This window comes from Ornithodoros turicata, unplaced genomic scaffold (genome assembly GCF_037126465.1).
Source record: "Ornithodoros turicata isolate Travis unplaced genomic scaffold, ASM3712646v1 Chromosome117, whole genome shotgun sequence".
Taxonomy (NCBI): Eukaryota; Metazoa; Arthropoda; class Arachnida; order Ixodida; family Argasidae; genus Ornithodoros; species Ornithodoros turicata.
The window spans coordinates 179,970-202,903 of NW_026999299.1; the positions used below are offsets into that span (position 1 = coordinate 179,970).

At 44.1% G+C, this 22,934-nt stretch overlaps 1 protein-coding gene across 2 annotated transcripts; it reads right to left on the reverse strand.

The window, feature by feature from the left end:
* Positions 1–3,164: 3,164 nt before the first annotated feature.
* LOC135371612 (uncharacterized) lies at positions 3,165–20,390 on the reverse strand. 2 transcript variants are annotated; one of them, XM_064605601.1, is made up of 10 exons: positions 20,284–20,390; positions 18,564–18,700; positions 18,353–18,443; positions 17,478–17,579; positions 17,139–17,276; positions 16,375–16,476; positions 15,391–15,528; positions 13,959–14,060; positions 13,018–13,155; positions 3,165–9,593 (listed from the first exon to the last, which is right to left on the reverse strand). In XM_064605601.1, the coding sequence occupies exons 4-10, from the start codon at positions 17,572–17,574 to the stop codon at positions 3,892–3,894; spliced, it is 6,417 nt and encodes a 2,138-aa protein (XP_064461671.1). In that variant the 5' UTR covers positions 17,575–17,579; positions 18,353–18,443; positions 18,564–18,700; positions 20,284–20,390; the 3' UTR covers positions 3,165–3,891. The 2 variants fall into 2 exon arrangements, with proteins under 2 accessions (XP_064461671.1, XP_064461670.1); XM_064605600.1 differs by having other exon boundaries at positions 18,353–18,446.
* Positions 20,391–22,934: the final 2,544 nt, after the last annotated feature.

Sequence of the window (22,934 nt, forward strand, 5' to 3'; positions counted from 1 at the left end):
ACATGGAACGTCGTTCAGACGAGATGAAATGTAGTTAAAAAGCGATAGAACTTGCGTCGTCTGTTTTGTCTGTCTGTGTCCCCTGCACCAGAGAGTCGAACCGAAACATTTAACGGTCCGGTTCGGGTTTAGGTTCGGCGATAAGGGTTCGGTTCCGGTTCAGCTCCAGAAAGCAATTATAATGGTTCAAACCGGTTCTTTCCAAACGGTTCGGTTCCCGAACCGGTTCAGGGGTGACGGGTGCGAATGAAGCACAACAGGCAGGTTAAAACAAGCTTCCGTGTGTGTGTTACGGTGCCTGGAGTGGGCAGGAAAGCGTCAGTAGTCGTTCAGGATTTTGAAAGAGTTTGTGCGATATAAAAGACAAGATTAGTAGCGGTTACAAGAGGAGCATAGCCATGAATTACTCGTTTGGGTTGACTTTACCCGCACGTAGCTCATGTCGGGGAGGTTAACTCACCCACTGGATTGTTCGCGGAATCTCACCAGGAATAACAGTCAACCAAGCCTCCTACCTTGGCCTAAGTCATTTAAGTCATTGAAATTATTCGTTACCAGTCAGAACCGCGATTACATGTTAATCAGATAACGACGCTTCATGGTATGTAATTGGATTGGAATGGTGCGATCCTGAGCTCCGGGACATTACGTGTACTAAAGGGCACCTTATTGTATCAGCATTGACCACCGCCGTGCTCGGCGTTAGAGTGAAGTGTCTGTGGAACAAAGACAAAGCAAGTGCAAACAGACAGTTCGACTCATTTTAGACCCACCGGTGATTTTTAGATACTGTGTCAGTATGGTCGTTTTTGCTTCTTTTATTTTAAATCCACAAAGAAAGCAAACTTGGCATGTTCTTTTCATTCGGACCAGCATGAGTGTGGCCGGTGCTTTACTTTCTAGTACCCTAGGCACGCCCGGGCAAACTTAATAAACGAAATGACAGTAACTTCACCTCCTGACCAACCATCATCCCGAATGACACCGTTTTTTCAACGCGCCCCTGCTTTCAACAAACCAGGAGAGAACCACCCCACACAAGATGATAGTTGGTGAGGAGGTAAACTTACCGGCATTCCGTTTCATTAAGTTTGCAGTGTGGCTAGCGTATAAGGGGCTTATGTAAGATCACACGCGCACACGTTGGGAATTATGCTGCAGCGTTGTACACACGAATACGTGCTAGAGCTGAGCTCAGATAGTTTGCTTTCGCAATGCACTACGTACAAGCGAACAGAAGAAGAAAAAAGAAAAACGAAGGGAAGAATATTTGAATGACCGAAGGTCGCACAGACGACGACATATACGTCGGTTGGTCCCCGTATTTGCATTTACCAGGATGCCTGCGATACCGGTAGAAATGATCTCGAAGACATAGCGCTGTCAAAGAAAAACTGACAGGTTTGTGTTGCAAACGGACTGATCCTGAAGTGCAGTGCCTGTTTCTGACGCAAACGTCATAGGAGAGTGTCAGTTTCCCATTGACTGTGCAATGTACCAGCGATCATTTCTGCTGCTAGGGTGGACACCCTGTGTATAGCTGACTCTGATTAGTATATTGTTATAATATGTCACTTATTGACTACTATCCAAAACTGGCCCTCATTTCCTGTTGATCCCTAATTCTTATATATATATTTATATGTATGTCTTAGACGTTAGTAGTCCTAGCAGTTTTAAGTTACTACCTGTTGCTATTTCGTGACTCGAGAAGACCCAGATCATTGTTGGGAGGGCACGACTTTTTCGGCAAGCAAGAGGATGTCTACGAAGCTAATAAATGAAGAAAAAATACGAAAAATAGTTTTTGTGTTCATGCACAACATCCAAAGTTTCGCACTTAATTCCGTGTGAACCGTTATTTGAACCGGAAACCGGTATTTTTTTACCGGTTTAGTTCCGGTTCAGCTCCAAGATGGCGTCGACTCTTTCGGTTCGGTTCAGTTCCGGTTCGGCCAAAAATAACGGTTAATAACGGTTTTCGGTTCGGGTTCGGTTCGACTCTCTGCCCTGCACTGGAGTTTTATCGCTTTTAGAAATCTAGTTAGCAGGGACTAGGAGTCGATCGCCAGCGTTTGTGTCGTGACACATTTTATGGAAGAGACACCGCCTGGCTATCAACCGTCTTGACTTGAAGATCAACGTCGAGGTTTTTCTTTATACGTGAAACACTCGCGTCTCTGGAATAGTTAGATGTAATGAAGCACATTTTGAACTGACTCTAATGCTTGAATTAAGTACTCTTGATGGGGATCCCATATGGCCGATGCGTATTCGAGTTTGGGCAGCACGAATGCACGATATGAAAGCAGCTATGACAGTGATGTGGTGGGAGCACAAGATGGCTGCGAAAATTTAATTTGGTAACTCTAAACATAAATCTAAAAACAGCACGCCATCAATGGTCCCACATCGGTCCAAAATTGGCAGCCAATATAAGTTACGTTGGTCCAGTATATAGGCCGTGCAACAAAGGTCTGGTAATACGCCAATCAAAACTGCCAATATTGGTCCAATGTTGCAAGCCCGTGGTGAGCCAATGAAGAATACGAATGCCCTGTAGCTATAGTAACTGTCACTCTGGTCTAGTTTTAATTGGTTTGAATGGAAGCACGACAACGGGAAGGCATCACAGTACAATACATTCTTTTTTTCTCTTTTGTCTTTTCTCTTATATTTACCTGGGAAGGTACTGAAACACTGCCATGGGTAGCACAGTGGTGAGAGTAGGATAAGCCAAGATAACACCACTTATTGCTCTTCATTGGCTTGATTGGCCCTCATTAGGCTCACTAGAACCGAGACAGTGCCAATATTGGACCAATATTGTGCGCTGCTCGGGTAGTTAGAATCCGCAAAAGTAACTGTAATAACAACTAAAACACGCATCCCAAGCTTTCACAAGCTGGCCATAACTATAACTTGCGTCCCCTCGAAACACGTGTCCTTGTGGCTGCTATGAGGCCCTAGGACATGTCCTGCGCTGTGTGCGAGCCGCTAATTCTGATTCTCGCTCATGATGAAGAGGAATAGCAGTCTCTGTTCGAAATATATGGGCGGCTCTCATCCTGGGACACTTCCCTTCATCTTTGCTTACCGGTTCACTGAATTTTCTCCTCATCTGCATCTCTTGATGACATCTAAGTGGACACATTACTTCCAAGGACAACTGCATATAATCATTTAATCGCACGTACACAAATCTAATTTGTAACAGGCATATTTGAGTCAGTCGAGGTTCCTTTACACGAACCTTGATTACTTCAAAGTAATATGTTCCGTAATCTGTAACGATAACTGGAAAAGCAATTTGGAACCCTTACATTTATTAGGTCGTAATAAAAGTATGACTGTATCACACATGTGTTTCGCTCGACAATATTTACTTTATTCAACTCTGCAGCGAAGTGAGCGAGAGTTCCAAAATAATTTGAATTAAACCTTCTCCAATGTGCGAAAAACACTTTTGTTCATTTACATTTGACATTTGGGTATATACATTTGACACCGAACATAATCGCACGCAGCCGTATTCTAATACTGTGGCATATCATAGCTAACCATATTACTAGCACATTAGGAATAGACACATTTTTTACACATTTTCAAATCACCTTATGAACCTACTACGGAATAGTACTTTGTAACATAAGGAATATGAAGCAAAATGCGTAAGTCATAATCACAATCACAAAAAATCAGAAAAGTGATCTTTTCTCTTTCATTTTGACACTGGATGAATATTTGTGCTTTCTCGGATGAAGGCAAGGACTCAGTATACTGCTGTTGATACCTCTATTAAAACTGCTATATCATCTTCAGAGCTCGTGTCCATTGACAGCTCAGTGGCACTTGGTGCTTAACCACAACCGTTGCCAACAATCGTCAGCATCATGAATGAAAGTCCCTCAAGCGAGTCCATTTCTGAAGGAAGCTCAAAAATTCGGGATCTTGGCTACTTCGAAGGGCTTCTTGTAATAGTTTCTTGTCTTCATCGTCCTTAGCAGAAACATTTGTATGCGGAAGCAAGAGAGGAATATAATTCAGGATTAGTGATATCTCAGTCTCTTGTGGACGCCAGAATGAATCACTCTCTACATAATACTTTCGAATGCGTCTGAGTGTTGCACAGAAACACTTATCTACTGCCTTGACATCTGAGTGGAGTACCATCAGTTTCAGACAAGGCATAGCTTCCATACTCGTATCGTCCTTACGAAATGACAGCGGGAGAATAGTCAATAAACTCGTTGCGTCATAATCACAAGAATATGGCAATAATGTCACCAGCTCTTCTCTCATATAATCTTTTGCACACATTCGCATTGGTGATTGGCCTCTCCGATTAGGACAGTTCATAAGAGAGTGAGGGATGAGACATCTCAGAACATTCATTCCCCTTCTTTTAGCGGAAAGGGCGCAGCACGTGTAACCCACTTTGTTGTGCATATTAGGGAAGGAGTGGGGAAGAAGGAAGTTCACGATATCAACGGCACCACTGTAACAGGCCAAGTGAAGAGGTGTCTTTCCAAGCTTGTCACGGGAACTCATTCTAGAGCGGAGTAATAATAACTTTACAACGTCCAGGTGTCCCCATGAGGCGCACATATGCATGGGCGTCATTCGATCCACATTGATCACTTCCACTGACGTATAGAGAGGAATGAGAAATTTCACCACATTTGTGTGTCCCTTCCACGCGCTCAAGTGCAATGCAGTGTTCTCTCTCTCATCTGTAAAGCACACGGATGAATGGGAGAGGTGAAGTTCCACAGCTTCCACATTACCTTCCTCTGCTTCTATGAGCAATTTCATACTGCCGTCGTCGCCGACCATTTCCACGTTGACATCGTGAATATGGGGATCATCGATGTTACTCATGTCCGACCATCTCCGATATAAGGTAACAATGTCATTATTTCGTGCGCTATATTTTACATAATCCTGCTCAGTGAGATTTAAATGCGGCAGTAACAGCTTCACGTAATTAATATAATTTACTTTTTGTATCCAAAAAAGCTTTCTCTTGGCCATATCATGTAGGAGTTTACGGCTATAAGGATCACCAGCGATGTCATCTAAGTGGAGGAAGAGAAGTTTCAGAGAATAAATTTCTTCTTGGAAATCCCAATTCAGTTCCACATTCACATATCCTCTGCTGATCCTCTGTGCATGCCTAGGGTCACTGTGTCGCAAATAAGGCCATAGAGTTTGCATCAATACCCTTCCACCATCTTTCGCCCAGACGTACAACGGTGATGAGCCGAACGTTTCAGGTGAGTTCACGAGCGAGTGTGGGATGAGACACCTCAAAACGTTGGACTTCAATCTAAAACGATATTTCCAAATTGCCCAAGCAACGTCTAAGCACGTTTCTCCTTTGTAGTTAAGCATGTGCGCATTTGTGTGAGGTAGAAGGAACGTCACAGCTTTAAGAGAACGAGAGCCAGAAGCCACATGAAGTATTGTGTTCAGTCTCATGTGATGTGCGTCATATGTTCGAGTGCGAAGGAGTAACAACTTCATGGTCTCCAAATAATCTCTCTTTACACATATATCCATCGGAGTTCGTTGATAAGAATCGAGAACATTCACTGAGGGATAAAGAGGCAGAAGTAGCTTCGCAATCTCTGCATCTTCAGCCAAGTGCAAAGGAGTTTGAAAGTGTCCATTTCTCTTGTTAACGGATAAATGTGCGAGGTGAAACTGTGTTGTCTCCCGATTTCCTTCTTTCGCACTAATGTGCAACATTGTGTTTCCATCCTTGTCAAGAATTCCCATATCGCAGTAAGGAAGGAGCATTTTACAAACAGCCTCGGACTTTGCGTAAAAAGGGGCAGTTCTATAGTCACTGTCTGCAAAGGCATCAAGGTTTCCAGTTACCGAAGGCTCTGCAGAACATCTCAAGCTTCGTTCCCTGCGTGTTTCTAATTGGTTCGTGATGTCTCTGTCTAGGATTACGGTACTCTCTTTCGGGGACACATAGCTCAGATACACGTCTAAAATGCCTGGTAGGTCGTGTATCACAGCCGTGAATATTGCTCGCTCGAGGAAAAGTCTTTTTTGCTCGAAGGTTTCACACCTGCGCAGATTTTGGGTAGAACGTCTCACTGCTTCCTTACTGCATCGAGCGCATAATACGTCGAGTCTCTCTTGCACAGGTGAAGTCTCAGTCCGCAGATATTTCTTTATAGCCACAGTCGACAAATAATTGTTCCACTCTGCGTCCCATGGGAAAAAGAGTCCTACGTACTCGAATGGTGACATTTGAAACAAATCATCCTTGATTAGTTCATCGTCCATTGGAAGCCTCTTCAATGTTGCTTCATCAGAATGCAGGGCTCCTACGTGCAATGCAGTTCTTTCAAGCTCATCGACTTCGAACATATCCACTCTTTTGACACCGGGTTGCTCAAAATATGAAGCGTCGTTGTTCATCACAGCAGAGTGAAGTGGATAGGACGCCGACGCCAGTCCATCGAACAACAGCATTACACCCTCGTAGTCTACTTTACCATACAATTCCAGGACTTTGTTCCTAAAGCTCAGTTTTTGTCTGATCTTTGCCTTCTCGAGGAGATAGTGAGCTGCGAAGAATTCGGCGAAAGTCTTATGAACGAACTCGGGAGTTCCTCCGTCGTTAATTCCATTCACAAAGCCTTCTTTGTGAGAATTGTCTGCAACGCGTTTGATGAAACTTCCTTTTGGATCTAACTGCACTAATTCGTCTTCATTCAATAGGATTTCCAAGGCATCCTCAGGAAATATACACATCATAGCGAGGAGACTATAGTTTGCGTAGAATGAAGACTGCGCTGCATCGTGCTCCCCTCGTGTGGCACATAGGACGATGTCTTCCTTCACCATCTCTTTGCGGTGCACAAGGTGCTTGTACTCGACAAACATCTTGTAGATGTGTACAGTGTATATACTTCGGCCGGCGGAGATGTCAGCAATATTAAGCAGCGAAGAGTAATCGTTCAACTTCGTAATTTCCCCGCTCTCCACCTGAGCCATCATACGAAGTAGGAGAGGGGTTTCCAGGATTGTCTTGTTTTTCTCTTTCAATGTCGCGTACAGTTGCTGGAATTTTTCCGCAAATGCGTAATTCCTGGTCGCTGAAGTTTCTCCTTGGACCCTATATCTTGTACGGAAATCATTCTGGTTTTCATCAGAAAAAGGAACGAGATCGTATGACACCGTGTGCAAGATATCTTGTGCATGGCGTTTAAACACAGTGCGAGTAAAAAGGTACACCTTGTAAATTTTTCTCTTAGCTAGAAACTGTACAAGTTCCACCACACACTCTCGACATTCCTCATTGACTTCATCGAAGCCATCCAACATGACAACGACCTTGAAAGGGTTTCCATTGTCCAAGCTTTCCTGGAACAGAGCGAACTCCAGGCCATATTTTTGTACTTGGCACAGATCCGCCAGATATTTCAGACTAGGCGATGCAGTTTCAACCGATGCCATTCTCTGAGGAAGGTCGACGTAGAGCACCCACCGCTTCACGTCTTGAGTTTTTAACTGTGTACACAACCGAGATGCCAACACACTCTTTCCCATACCAGGTGCTCCAGAGACGACAACGACCTTCTCGGGCACTTTCAGCAAAGCGTCCTCGGTGTAACAGTCACTTCCCGTCATTGGAAGGTGACTGAGACGTCCATTTGATTTGGTCCACAAGAGTCGGTTACGGGATTCGTTTAGCCTTAGCAGGTGCACTACCTTCTCTCTGTATTTATCGTTGTTTAGGAGAGCGTCGTAGTCACGTGACTCTTGAAGGACCACGAATTTTTCAAACTGCGTTAAATTTTCCTGATGTTTCGCCTCGTAGCCACAAGGTACAAGTTTTGCAGCACAATAATCGGGAGACCCCAAAAGTGCGAAAGCCTCATTCTTGTCATCGTCCAGTCTGCACGCATTCAGGTCAATTTGCACAGTCCTTGTAAACACTCGCTCCACATAACAGTTCTTGACAGAACGTTCAAGTTCAGGAAGACGAAGTCCCAGGTCAATTGTCTTATATTGGCACAGGTTTAGGAAAACGGAAGTGTCTAAGCAGCGTAAGAAAGCATCAGTATGCATTACATTCGGAAATTTTGAAACATATTCGCCCTGAAGGCTTAACGAAGAATTTTTAAACAATTCTTCTTTGCTGTCGCGCGTGACATTTTGGATGTCTGCTTCAACGATACTGCGAACTTCATGTTTCCCGGCAAAGAATTTGTACAAATTCGACAAGTACTCTTTGTCACTGTTTTTCACAACCAAGATGACGTTTGTTCCAGTCACACGGGATACTTCACTCAGAAGTGCAATAATATCTGGGACGTTTTTGTTTGGATAAACCGTTACAAGCACCAATCGACATTTGTAGTTCAATAACACATGCTGCAGCGTAGAGTCCATTTGGTTTGCTTCGAAAAACAAGTATGGCTGCCCTGTGCATTGCACAGTGTTGTGAACCATTATTTCGAGGAGACTCAGTTCTGGACCCGCAAGGACGAGAAGAGGCATATTTTGCAGGTCACTCAGGTCCAGCGGCTTCTCGAAATTGACTTTGAATTGGCCAACATGGGAAGCTTTTCCAAGTCTTGCGTTCTCTTTTTCGATTTCCGTTGAATCTATGGACGGGATTCCATTCAGAATGTATCTCTGCATGTCTGGCATGACAGTGTCCTTGAAAAACTTTAGTAGTTTCGGCGCTTGAAGCTCCAGAATCCTATTTCCTTCGTCACATTCGGTCAGTATGTGAGGAATCCGTACAATTAGCTCTTCTTCCTCATTATTGTCGAAGGCTTTCTGGATAAGGAAATGCACATTATTTTTCCTTCCTTTAACGTCGTTCAGAATTTCTTGGTACTGACGTTCCTTCTCCTTATCGCCGCTGTTATATGGCTTTCCCTCATTTGTGTAAACTAAGGACAGTGCCATGTGGGACAACTCATGAATGAGAGTTCCCCAAACTTCTCGCTTCTCTGTGCTGCCACACACGTAAACCCTTTGTTCTTTACTATAGGTCAGACCACGTGTGGAACACCCGCCGGATCCAGTAATCCTCTGAACGTTTTCAGCCACAGAGTCGAACACTATATCTAGGTGTGGTGCTGTTGCAACAACTTTCAGGATACTCTTGTTTACTTCATCACTGGAGAGCTGCTTAAACGTCTTCTCCAATCGTACACCGAAGTCATCACATCCGCTGGCGCTCCGGGATTTGCTTTTCAGAGAGTCGATGTAGGAGTCCTCGTATTTGGTGGTGTAATATTGTTGCCGACGAATTTCAGCTCGTTCAACATGTGTGAGACCTTCGTAACACGATGAGTCTTCGTCGTCTTTGAGGGCGCATTCGCGCGAGATTAAGAGACCATGAATACGCAAAGCTTTCTCTTCGACTGCTTTGTAAAGAGCTGACTTATCTTTCACAGGGTCCAACCACAGTTTCAATACAGGCGCGGCATCCAGGCACTTTCGAACACCAGCCTCGTCTTTGGCCGCAATAGCTTCGTGCATTTCCTTCCTGACGTCTTTCCACTGTTGCGACCTTTCCATGTGGAGATGAAATTGAGCTGCCGGATCAGTTCCTGTAATTTTCATAAAGAAATTAGTAACCTAAACACATATTCATCGAAGTAAAAGAGACTGATCAAGTGTGGCATTTCGTCCGGATCGCGGCACTCGCTTTTATTGTATCATCACGTTGTCTGAAGGCTGACGCCCATGGAGCGTTTCTTGCACGCTAAAACGCCTCTCGCGACAGACTCCGTCGCCTAGATACTCCCGCACGCCACGAGGGAAAAATGTCGCCCTCGGCGTGCTCCCCGTATAACACAAACACTGGGATCTCAGTGTGCACTGATGATATATCCAGAAATAGAACGACACGATTCTAAGGTAATCAATACATACTTAACGTGGATTTGTAGTTGGTCCTTAATGTGTCACTTATTTTGGGGTTGACTATTGCGCTTTTAATAAACTATACTACTGTGCTTGCGTACAAAACAGCGTTCCGAACTGAACTAAGCCACGTCAATGTCTCCGGGTACCATTTTTGTGGTCGTCACAGCGGCCGTCGCGAAGCATTGGTTTTGTTACGACGAGAATGAAGCAGACACATAGGAGAACGGGAAAGGCGCCATCGCAGGCGAAAGAGGTTGGTATATCAGACGGTTGTGAAGTTGCATGCTCTAATGTTTCTTTCTTTACGTTTTACTTTAATATACATATATAAAAGATATGTTCGCATTTAGCTGGGGTACACTGTCTATATATATATATATATATATAGGTATTCAATAAAGATCAGAAGTGGAGACGGTGCTTCTACAGGATAAGGAATAAAAGGGGGACTTTATTAAAAACTAAGAGGGAGTATTCGACGTTTCGACAGCAGCGCTGTCTTCAACAGGAATGGGATACTATGGTGACGCAAGACAATTGCAAAGAATGAAAGGGGAATATGTACAAGGACTGTTCACAAGGATATGTTCAAGGACTGTTATGTACTGGTCACCCCAGGAAATCATTGCCCTCCGGCGAAGAACTTGACTGCCTATGATTCATTGTACCCCTTTACCTTTGTTTGACAAAGCACGTGTGCTGCCCTCTCTCCTTGTACATATTCCCCTCTCATTCTTTGCAATTGTCTTGCGTCACCATAGTATCCCATTCCTGTTGAAGACAGCGCTGCTGTCGAAACGTCGAATACTCCCTCTTAGTTTTTAATAAAGTCCCCCTTTTATTCCTTATCCTGTAGAAGCACCGTCTCCACTTCTGATCTTTATTGAATACCTTTATTTTTCGTGGTCAACCGCATTCGTTTATTTCAACTTATATATATATATATATATTACAGAGATGTCGATAACCATCTATTAAGGATGATAGCTATATTTCGGCGTGATAAAGAGAGTAAGATTTGGTAAATACCAGCTAACGAAAAGACATCAAAGGTCGCATTCAAAGCCGCATTCTCCAATACGCCTTATGCATAAGTGCGCGCCATCTATGTGCGGAGACGGAGACTACGTTTACGCGCCATGTTTGAGTATAGCTGCCGGTGGTTTCGGTTTTCGCCACATCGCCTATCGCCAGCAACGCGGCATCCCGGGAGGTTGACCGGCAACTCCCCTTTACTGCTCGTGCCACTGTGCACCCAAAAGGGCAATATTGGCTGGAATACCGATAAGGTAAATCCTCAGTTCGCTATTATTGCCTCTAAAATAATTAAAAAGGCACGTGACACGTTCACGGTCAGAACATGCTTAGATTGAGGTTGTTTGGCGTGTCACGGGACGGCGGCTTCTTTCAGAAGTAGGTCTATACGAAACGCGATCTACAGAGGACTTCATTTATGTGCAGGAGTGTTGAATTTCCAGTGGCAGCGTGCTGCAAGACCAGTATTTAGAAGATGACTGGGAAAATGAGCTTTGTGCACTGTATCTCATAGTGGTACATGTCCGTTTGAGACATTGTTGCTATAATTGCTTTTAAAAAGGAGCTATGTACCAAGCAGATAACCAAGTACGACACATCAGATTTCAGAGCAAAAGCAATGTGCTCCTTCTGATGTGCCGTTGCCTTTGCATCACAAAGAAAATGACATATGATGCGAGGAAATCGTCAAATCATTACAGAAACTCCGGTTTTCTGTGTCTCCAAGAAAAGTGCTCTTCCTCTTTCTTTGTGTGAACAGTCAGCTCCACATGACTTCCATGTACAAAAGTGTGTATCCGTTCACCTTTTGTTGGGTTACTGGTACCAAACAACTACATGCGAGTATGAAAGTACATACGATATCTTACTGAAGGTACACAAAATGTGTCTAGTCACAGGTGCTCAAATGCTTTTTTATTCCGTTATTGAACAGGACTAGCAGCTAAGCAGAGAGTCCTGTAGTAAGATCATCCATCGCCACGCCATGCTGCACGAACGCGCATATATAGGGACCCGCTACGTAACTGCGTAACACACCGCATCAGAACACTCTGCTGTAAAGTTCGGGCAAGTAGTTGAGTATTCATATGTACAAAAGTGACAGAGTCCCCAAAATTCCGCAGTTCGACGTGAGATTCAGTCACGAAATCGCAGCTACGCCGAGCGTGCTTATCCGATGCTGTCTGCTCGTCGTAGAAGACAATAGCGAAGTTGTCCGAAAGGAACGTTCGTATAACGTTAGCTTCGTGAGCTCGGCTGTGCATTCTTCCTGCTCGCCTGCCATGCTAAAAAGCTTGAATCGCAAGTTTAGCGCGACCGCCCGAATACTCAAACATGGCGCCGCCGCAAGCCGCCGCCGCCACGAGATGGCAGCACTTATGAATAAGGCGTATTGCAGTAAAGTATTGTCTGTGAGTGGAGCTAATGAGTAGCACGGGCACAGGCGGTCTCCAAGCGGGCAGGTGGGACACTTCGTCATCACGACATATCCTATCTTCATACTGAGCGACATAGCGCGCACATCTTACACTCCCTACACTGCATTGTGTGTGTATTAATATATCAACCATTCAATACGGAATACAACTGCGTCCAGTATCCTATGAGACAGAAAACACGAATCTCTTCAGGGCCCATGTAAATGACAAAAACAGAAAAAAAAATATACGATGGCTATTATGTGGTACATAAGTACAAAGACAGCAGTGGATTGTTGATCTACGTATCTAAACGGGTCGCGAGACCTGGATAGACGTTCTTAGTTGCATTGTGCGCACAACGTACTACCAAGCGTGTAAATTGAGAAAAAAAGTTAACTGCGTATTAGGATATAGGTGTGTCCATCATCCGGTCCATAGGGTTATTCGTTCGTTCAGTCCGCGTTGTTAGTCAGTAGGACAGTAGGTGCATTGCGGAGATTTTAAAAAAAAGTTGGTAAGCGTGTAAATTCTGAATCAACGAAGAAAAATGTATCGACGTTCTCCGAGTCATTATGTTCCGCGCAGGAATGCCAAGGTGGAGTTCACGAGGTCTGAGTGCTGTGCCTCAGTTCAATGGTGCGTAGCTCACCTGGATGCCCTGTGTACTGTTCCAGTTCCTTCTTGAAGCTCATCACGTGAAAAGGGAATCCGGCCATGCCAACAAGATCCATCAACTCCTGGAACTCTTCTTTCGTCAAGTCAAAAAGCTGCTGCACATTGTCTACGCCTAGGGTCAAGTTCAACACTTAAGTTAAACACGTTCCAAGTCTCATGAAGACGATTTACTAAATGCGCTGTAGACCACGCAAAGCGCTGCTCTACAAGCGAGAGAAATTGTCGTTTTGATTTATTTATTTATTGGTCATTAGTTAGAGGCCCGCTTAAGGGCATTACGTAACGGAGGTGGCACTGCCTACGCATGCACTTATAGGACTCAAATACATACAAATACATACAAAGCCTCAAATTGCCTAAGAAATTAACGATGAAAGATGAAAGTCACTGAAAAGGTTAGCCAGCTGTAGGACTCGAACCCACATCTTCTGGATTACCGAATGAGTGAAAGGAGGACGAGTGAGAGAGAGTGACTGGTTTGTCCCCTCAGACGACGCACCCTTGGAAGTCGCTGAGAAAGCGTGTTAGCTTAGCTCAATTGGTAGAGCCCTGGACCGGTAATCCAGAAGATGTGGGTTCGAGTCCTACAACTGACTAACCTTTTCAGTGACTTTCAGCTTTCAACATTCGAAGTCTCATGAAGACGATCTACTAAATGCACTATAGACCACGCAAGGCGCTGCTCTACAAGTGAGAGAAATTGTCCTTTTGATATATCTATTTAATTTTATTATTATTCGCGCCATTTCAAATCCGAGGCACTTGGCAGCAGTATACCACTGATCCACCGAGGCTGACTTCAGAAAAATCGTTCAGCGAGCATGCCGAAAAATATTTATCTTAATCGTTAAAAAAACAACCGAAGTACCTGTGAGCTCGCTATATTTGGTGACACGAAGTCGCAATCTGGCTCACCTTTCTCGATGAACTTGTCGTAGTAGGCGAGGAGATCCGCTCGCTGAAGCAGTTCGTGAATTTCACGCTCCGACTCGCTTGAAGGAATGGACGTCATTACGGCTGCAAAGGAAGATCGGTGTAGGCGATACAGACACATACGTCCGGGCAGTGAGATCTTAAATTTTCATTTAAGATAAGATAAAATCGACTTGCTAGCATAAAGGAATACGTAAGCTATACTGCACCAGGAAGAGGAATAATATGTGTAGAAGGGGATGTAACACTTGGCCCCCTGTTACGCGGTACATATTTAAGAGAAGGTTCTCCGATACGATGAGGGCCTGTATACCGAGTTTCACAACAAAGGGTAAGAGACGCGTATTACATCGTTTGTGCGAATCTCGAAACGCAGCTGGCTCTGAAATGACGGAGGCACGTCAGTCAAGAGGGTTTGTGAGCCATCGTGCATATCTCTCGCGGCTGACGTCCACGTCCTTAAGGGAACCAGACCTATAGCAACCTACGGCCATCGCGCTGTTCATTGACAACATAATAAAACCATAGGAGGGGCTGAGGATTTTTTTCCTCCTCTGATGTGAGAAATGGACGAGGAAACATGTGCGGCCACCGTCTTACTTACTTTATTACCTTCACTGAATTTCTTTTGCAAGCTCCAGAGAAGCACTCCGTCACAAAAGGACACAATTACTAATGTAGTTGGAGGTTTGAGACGTAGGACTGAATCTTCTTTGACACCTCACTACGGCCATCGGGTCTCAACACCTTTTCGCTCACGTATGAACCTGTTTTACCGTCCATCAAGGCGCTATCCCCTGCTCATAATAACTCCAAAGCAATACGCGCATAAGTTCCGAGGTATCTTATTGCTTCTCCCGAGTTTCTTGAGTCTGTATTGCTCCTCGCGAGCGACCCTACCGCTAGCACTGATGAGACACGTGCGTCTAGAAACTGCCATGCCCTACACTTGGTGCGTCCCTGGCGATGGAGATGTCCTGCGAATGATACACTACGGATGTGACGACCGGAAGTGAATGCTGCGTGGCGTCCTTCCCCCATTTCAATCCCAAATTCCCCTCCCGAGTTGAGAATCCTTGCTCAGGCACATGCCTTTACTAACCTGAACCCGTAAGTGCTCCGAAGGGTCCGTAACATCTTTTGTGGATTGTGGTTTGTTCGTGGAATAATTAGAGGCATCGCGGAGATTGAAGTAAAGGAAACTAAAAGCAACATACAACTGATTTCGAATGCCACATAACACCTTGCTACTATGTATATACTCAGCGTATGACCTGGGAATCAACGAATAACGCACGTACAACCGAATTCCCCTTGGCCAATATGGATCGCGTACGAATACTACCATGGAGTGCCAGGAGCATGTACACGATAAGTGAGTCGTTTTACCAGAACCCGGGATTTCTCCAATTACCTGCATGGCATGACCACTGTTTGAGTGCGTTCTTCAATCTTTTCACGTGAAGGGGCTTTCTGGCCATGCCTACGTGCTCGGCGAGTGTCTGGAACTCTTCGTCGGTTGAGTCACAAAGCTGCTGCACACTGTCTGCGCCTGAGAACAAATCCAATACCGAGGTTAAACATCCGTAACGTGTCCTCGGACACATTAGACACATCCCTAACACAGAAGGCCCTACCCGACCTGGAATACGAATTTTTGTCTTTGTCTCGCATTAAATAGTTTTATGATGACCTATACTATAGGGCTCGATAACCTCTGCAATCACAAAGACCCTCTTTTCAGTCTTTTTCGTTCTTTCTCTCCAGCGGATGCTGAAAACATTTAAACCCATTCTAAAATAAGTATTCTTCGATTACTTCTTAGAATGGCAAGAAACATCATACAAGGGAGAACGAAACGACAGGACTAAACATTTCTTTTCATGTTCCCTTCCATTGGCGATTTTAAAATTTCAACACAGCTAGCCCATCATTCTAACATCTTCTGTCTTAGCTCAGCATGCCGAAATTATCAATCTGTCGAACGAGATTTATTTGTAATAATAATTCTAACTGTATAGAAAGCCCTTTTGATGGCCAATTGCATTCACACAGCTATGGTAAAAATATATGAAAAACATCCTGAAGCCCCATTTTGGCTGGAGGCGTTCATCCGCCATGCCCCGCCCTCTGCCAATTAGCGAATCGTAGAATTTTTGTGGCGCGCTCATACGGACCAACGAGCTGAAATTTAGCGCTTCTTCAGCGCAGGAAGAAGACTTAGCATTCGGGACAGCGTTAGATGACATCTTAACTCTCTCTATCTTAACACTCCCCTTTCTCTCATATTTCGCCTTTCACCACCACCGGCCCCACAGATACACACGCCTTTGGAAATGCAACAACCTGCCTGGATCCCGCTAGTATTCGGTACACACAGACACACTTTTTAACTCACCTAGTTCGATGAACGTGTCGTGGTAGGAGAGAAGATCCGCTCGTCGAAGTAATTCGTGAAGTTCCCCTTCTGATTCGTCGGCCGCACTGGACGCTACCGCGGCTGTAAAGCAATGTCGACTGTTAAGCCATCGATCGACATCCACAGAAAATCATAATTAATTGTAAGATAACGTGAAACTCCTGTCACTATCTTCATTTAACGATGCTCAGAGATAAAACTACAGAGTGATTGATGTGGCGACAGCGCGTGTGAGAATCGAGTCAGTTGTGGGTACGTTGTCGGCAACCTCTATCTCTCAATTCTACATTTCTATGCAATCATGCACGTGGAAGTCCGGTACCTCCAAATGACCTATGTGATCATCTGCTTCAATATGAAATTTTCTTCCACGCAATTAGATCGATTAGGTATATTGCGGAGGTTGCAGAAAATAGGTCGTTAACTGCTTGGCTCGTAATACAGTCAAACTCCCTTATAGCGAACACCTTTTTAACGAAAATACCACTACAGCAAATTTTTTTGCGGTCCCGCTGGAGCCTATAGGTCCAATAATAGACATCCTTTTTAACGAAAATACCTTTACTGCGAATTTTTTTTGCTGTCCCCTGAGTTTCGTTGTAAAGGAGTTTGACTGTATTGCATTTGTGAACCAACGAAGAAAGCGTTCCCGGCATTCAGAGTGCCATTATACACCGGTACTGGACGCTAATACGGGTTACACGAAGATGGAGTCCTTTCTCCCCGTTTGGTTCTTCATTTACCTGACTGTCCTGTCCACTGGCCCAGTGCTTTCTTCAGTCTCTTGACGTGAAATGGCTTTCTGGCCATATCAACACGATCAATCACTTCCTGGAAATCCTCCGCCGTCGAGTCAAAAAGCTGCTGAACATTGTCCCCGCCTAGAGACAATTCCAAAAGAGTTAGGTTAAGGTTCCAAGACACGTGACTCCGTGCATTATAGAAGTAACACTAAAACACACTGATGGGGATTATGTGCGCCTACAGGTGGTACAGCAGACGCTGAAATGTGAGCGAACGTGACGTCATGTCCCTGATTGACATGCCTATGCATTGAGATATGAAGTTCCGTTTTGGCTCACCTATCTCGATGAATTTGTCGTAGTAGGAAAGAAGGTCTGCTCGTTCAAGGAGTTTGTGAAGCACCAGCTTAGATTCATTTGTCGTAACGGTCGTCATCGTCTCTGTAAAGTAGGAGGGTTTTTCAGAGTGTGGTTCACACACGGGAAACATGGCGATTCAAAAGGTCGCCTATCTGAGGTAAAACGAGCGTTGCAAATGATGAAGCCGTCTGCAGTTAATCTATAGAAGCAAACATGTCTTTATACTGCCTATACTGCGTTATTTACGCACTAGTGTGTTACACTATATATTTTATTTATCTCTCTTTCCATCAAGTTGTAAAAAATAACAACAAAATAAAATTAAAACTAATTGCGCGCGGAGAATTCGCACTGAGAAAACCGCAACTAAGCCAGCCATCACTGAAGACACCTTCGACGACGTGGTCCCACCTACTTCCGTTAAGGTCACGTGTTTGCGAAAACCAATCAGCGTGGCCGAAGCTTTCACTTCCCAGATGGCAGGGATCGAAACAGTTTGCTGAAGATGACGCGAATAAACATATTCGAACATCTGTTCACACTCAGAATATAATGTCGAACAACCAGTCACATAACCGAAGAAACTTGAAATAAACAATTTGCGAGTAACATATGCAACGAGTAAAATATTTTCCGCTTGGGTTCATAAAAAATAAAGAAAACTACTATATGAATGACGATCATCTGATGAGGCCTATTTACTTCACATGTGGAGTCTAGAAAGTCCCTTTAAGGAATCTGTTCTACGTTCAAAATGTTTATCTAGCCTGAAATTATACGGAACACATTCCAGCAAATGCGTTTGTTTGCGAATCGATCGTTTCTGGTAAGTGGGATACTCTGACGGGACTTACCTTATTGGGCGTTACAACCGTGTGCAAGAATGTGACCTTCCTGGGAGCCCTCGCTGTGATGGTACGTGTTGACGGGTGGTTGATCGAATACCTGCTACGGTAAAAAAGAAAACGTCAAGGGAATGCGGGCTATAATCCCCGTCAACTATGTTATCTGGCTGAATGCAATACCACACAATGGAGTGTATAATAGTATTCGAGTCTTGCAAACCTTTTCTGCAGTACTTCTTTCAAGCACCAGGTAGATCACGTGTCAGTCTTTGTACCCTGCGCTCATCGTGCCCTGGCTCCGCCGATCACTTCAGTTACGATCGTCGTCGATGTTCCCACGCCGGACCCATGGCCCACCTGCAATGTGCGATGTGACTTACTAGGCATCCTCATGATGATCTTCCATGGTTACGGACGGGACATGACGTCACTAGTGCGGTGGAAAGCGCGATGTCTCAGATTCCATACAGGGCTTGCTGCATGCTTTATAAATTCATGCTCGTCGCTGCATTGTAATGAAGATCGCACCCACAAGCTATTCGTAAACTGTCCGTAGTCTGACTTTTAAATGGCATGTCAGTAATGTCATTGAGGGTTAATTTCACCTACAGCAGGGCCCTACAGGTTTAACACAATGAAAACTTTTCTGCCGAATAGAGGACCATCAATGGGAGCTATAGGTTTCAAAACTGCACAAATATAAAAATTAAGCTAGAAGGGAAAAGTATTATATATTACAACGTCTATGTGCCCTATGTGAGCAACACTCACTTCACGGTCGCTAAGGGAGAGATAAGGTTCGAGTGGGTACTTGACGTCATGCCTTGAAGGGTTCTTCTTGTCTTATCAGTTGTTTTTGCACCTGCAGGCCACACAAGGTGACCTTTCCTAGCGAGGACATCATTAAACTTACACTTTATTTAACGAACTATGAGAAAAAAGCCGACAGCAATTGTTCAGAAAGACACCACCAGGCACGAGAAGGGATGGCAAGTGAGATTAATTGTTCCCCACTACGGATGCTACAGATGGCGTGAGACGATAAGAGGGCAATGATGGGCGAACTACGCAGATATTTAGGGACATTAGCATTAATGACAGGCATTCGAATTAACCGTAACACACCCGCCGAAAAAGGCAGCCTTTTGAACGGAACCCTGAACGAGACTATATACATGGAACAACCGATTCCATTCCACGAAAAGAGCAAGGAGGACGTTTGCCTCTTGAAGAAAAGTCTGTACGGGCTTCGTCAGTCCGGAAGGCAATGGAACATACGGCTGGACGATTTTCTGAAAAGCGAGGGACTAACAAGGTCTAAGGCGGATCCTTGTGTGTATTTCAACCTTGCAGAAGGTATCATAGTTGGAGTGTACGTAGACGACATTCTGATCCTGGCTCAGACTGAAAAGAAGGCTGAGAGTTTCAAGAAAAACATGGGACACGTTTTCGAAGTGAAGGACCTTGGGGAGGCAAGCCACATCTTATCGTTAAGGATTCAACGCCAGAAGGACGGAAAGCTCACCCTGGACCAGATGATGTATGCCGAAGGAGAAAGTCTGAGAAAGTCGATTGCTAGGAAAAAAGGCAGACGGCACAAATAGGTGGGAATTCTGAGCGGCCATCGGTGAGAATGACGCTTTATATTAATCCGAGGAGAAGCCAGGGCACGCTTCGGTGATCCCTGGGGGTTTTAAGTAACCACCTCCCGGATGAAGCGTACGTTACTACGTTACAGATTAATACACTATGAGTAGCAGAGGAGTTACACGATCAGCGAAGATAAACGCAAGAAAATTCCGCTTCTAAAATTACGCTATACACTTGATAAAGAACAATTTACAAACACAGTGAGAACAGTAAAAAAATCGGGGCTACACAGTCAAACGCTACAACGCAGCATAAATAATGGTGAAAGATATGCGCATTGGGGATCTCACCTTACTCTGGACTTCCAGTGATGTTTACTTGAAGAGTTGGAGATCCATCGGTAACCTGGCGGGGTCTGGAGGGACGCTTATGGGAAACCTGCTTATGTGGAAGGCAGATAAGGCGTTATCTCTCACCGCGCCTTTGTTTGTCGTGCGAGTAAGTGTCACCTCCTGGTGTGGGAATGTGGGTTTAGAGTAAGACAGAAGGAATAGAGTTACATCACTACGTACAAGCAGCACGTAAATGTTGAATGGTGGCTTAAGTAGTAAACTAGTATAGTATAATAGTATAGCATGCTTCGGTATACGATATCTTTTAAGTAAATGTAGTACAGAATGTGGTGAACTCACATTCATAGTTTGTGCTATGATTGAGAGAGCAGAGATGACGTCATCGCGTATGGTTGCTTTGGGGGAAGTATCTTAGTAAATGAAGGTGGTATAATGCGGGTGAAATTTTATAGAGGAGAGGATATTGTTGCCACTTTCCCCCACAGTGAGGGCGAGATTCCGGTTTAAGCCTTTTTCTTTAAATTCCTGGATTGAAGGCATTATGTAATCTCTTTGGTAAAATTCCTGATGTCTTCCCAGACTCTATGCACCTCTGTTCTACCCCTTCTGGACTATAGAAGGCAAACAGATTTGCAGCTCCTCTGGTGTTATAGGGAAGATTCGAGTGAGTCAATCTGCTCGATGTGGCCGATAAAATTTCGAGACGATGTTCGCATAAGGCACAAGTCCGAAATAGATGGTAACGCGAAGGGGATTATAAATTATAAATTTTAATGTTTTTATATAAATAAATAAATAAATAAATTATAAAATTTAACGAAGGTTATTCGTTTGTAGAATGCTCGAATGAAGAACGTTCGAAATGGTGACGCCAGATTTGCCTGGTCTCGGTATGATTTACGACGGAAATGTTCCTGAAATGATGATGAAGTGATGGTATTCGACATAAATATGTTTGTAGAGTGGGTATTAAAATAGAACTGCGTTAAAACCTTATCCGGGTATTTGCTTCTCCCTGCCGATGTCTACTTTAAGAGTGGAATAATACCAAAACCAGCTCCCGTGGCATAGAGGTTAGGATGATCACTTTGCTACGCCGAGACTGGGACGTGACACGGGTTCGAATCTTGTCACCGGCTCTGATGTTTTCCCTGTGTTTTACGAAGACTTAACAGATCAATGTCCCCCACAGTTCTCCCTGAAGTTGGCCCAGGATGCACATTAATCCATCTGTCCCCAACTCCTTCCTGCTGTCCTCTCTCCATTTGTTCACGTCTGTACGCCGCTCACAGCCACTGTTGCTTCGCGGCGCTCACACGAACTTCAAATAAACACATATAAAAAGATTGTAACAATTGCGCTAAATATTCTGGCAACAAAAGACGTTTATAAGGTCATGTTCATCAACTGTAAAAGATCTCATAAACTGTCCATAATCTTTTAAATGCCCCCTCCCATGTCTGTAATATTCTTGAGCTTTAATTCCACCGCCGTAAAAACAACCACTCTAAAAACAACCGCTCGTAGCCATCTTGTTGGTAGACACAACCTTCACGTGGATATTACGTTTATTTTAATGAATGACCGTTACAATTGTAATACCTTATACATAACAAAACTGCACAAATATAAAAACGTGTATCATAATATGCATTAATTAAGCTAGAAGGGAAAAATATTATATATTACAAACTCTTATACCCTATGTGAGCAACACTTACTCACAATCACTGCACGGTGACTAAGAAACAGATAAGGTTCGAGAGGGTACTTCACGCGATGCCTTCGTGGGTTCTCATCGTCTTATCAGTTGTTTTTCTGCCTGCGGACCACCCAAGGCGACCTTTCCAAGCGAGGACATCATTAAACTTACACTTTATATAACAAACTATGAGCAAAAGCCGACAGCAATTGTTCAGAAAGACACCACCAGACACGAGAAGGGATGGCAAGTGAGATTGTTCCCCACTGCGGATGCTACACATCGCGTGAGATGATAAGAGGGCAATGCTGGGAAAACTACGCAGATATTTAGGGATAGTAACATTAATAAGGAACATTCGAAATAACCGTAACACGCCCACCGAAAAAGGAAAAAAATGTCAGACGGCACAAATAGGTGGGAATTCTGAGCGACCATCGGTGAGAGTGGCGATTTATATTAATCCAAGGAGGAGCAAGGGCACGCTCCGCGGTGATCCCTGGGGCTTTTAAGTAATCACCTTCCGGACGCAGCGTACGTTATTTACTGTGACAATACAGATTAATATACAATGAGTCGCAGAGGACTTGCAGGATCAGGGAAGATAAACGCAAGAAAATCCCGCTTCTAACAATACGCTATACAGTTGATAAAAAATAATTTACGAACCCTGTGAGAACATTAAAAAAAATCGCAACTACACAGTGAAACGCTACAACGCAGCATAAATAATAGTGAGAAATATACGCATCGGGGACCTCACCTCACTCTGGATTTCTTTTAAGTATAGTAGTGTAGAAAGTGGTGATCTCACATTCATAGTCTATGCTTTATTTGAGAGAGCAGAGATGACGTCATCACATATGGTTGCTTTGGAGCGAGTATCTTAGTAAATGAAGGTGGTATAATGTGGGTGAAATTTAATAGAGGAGAGGATATTGTTGCC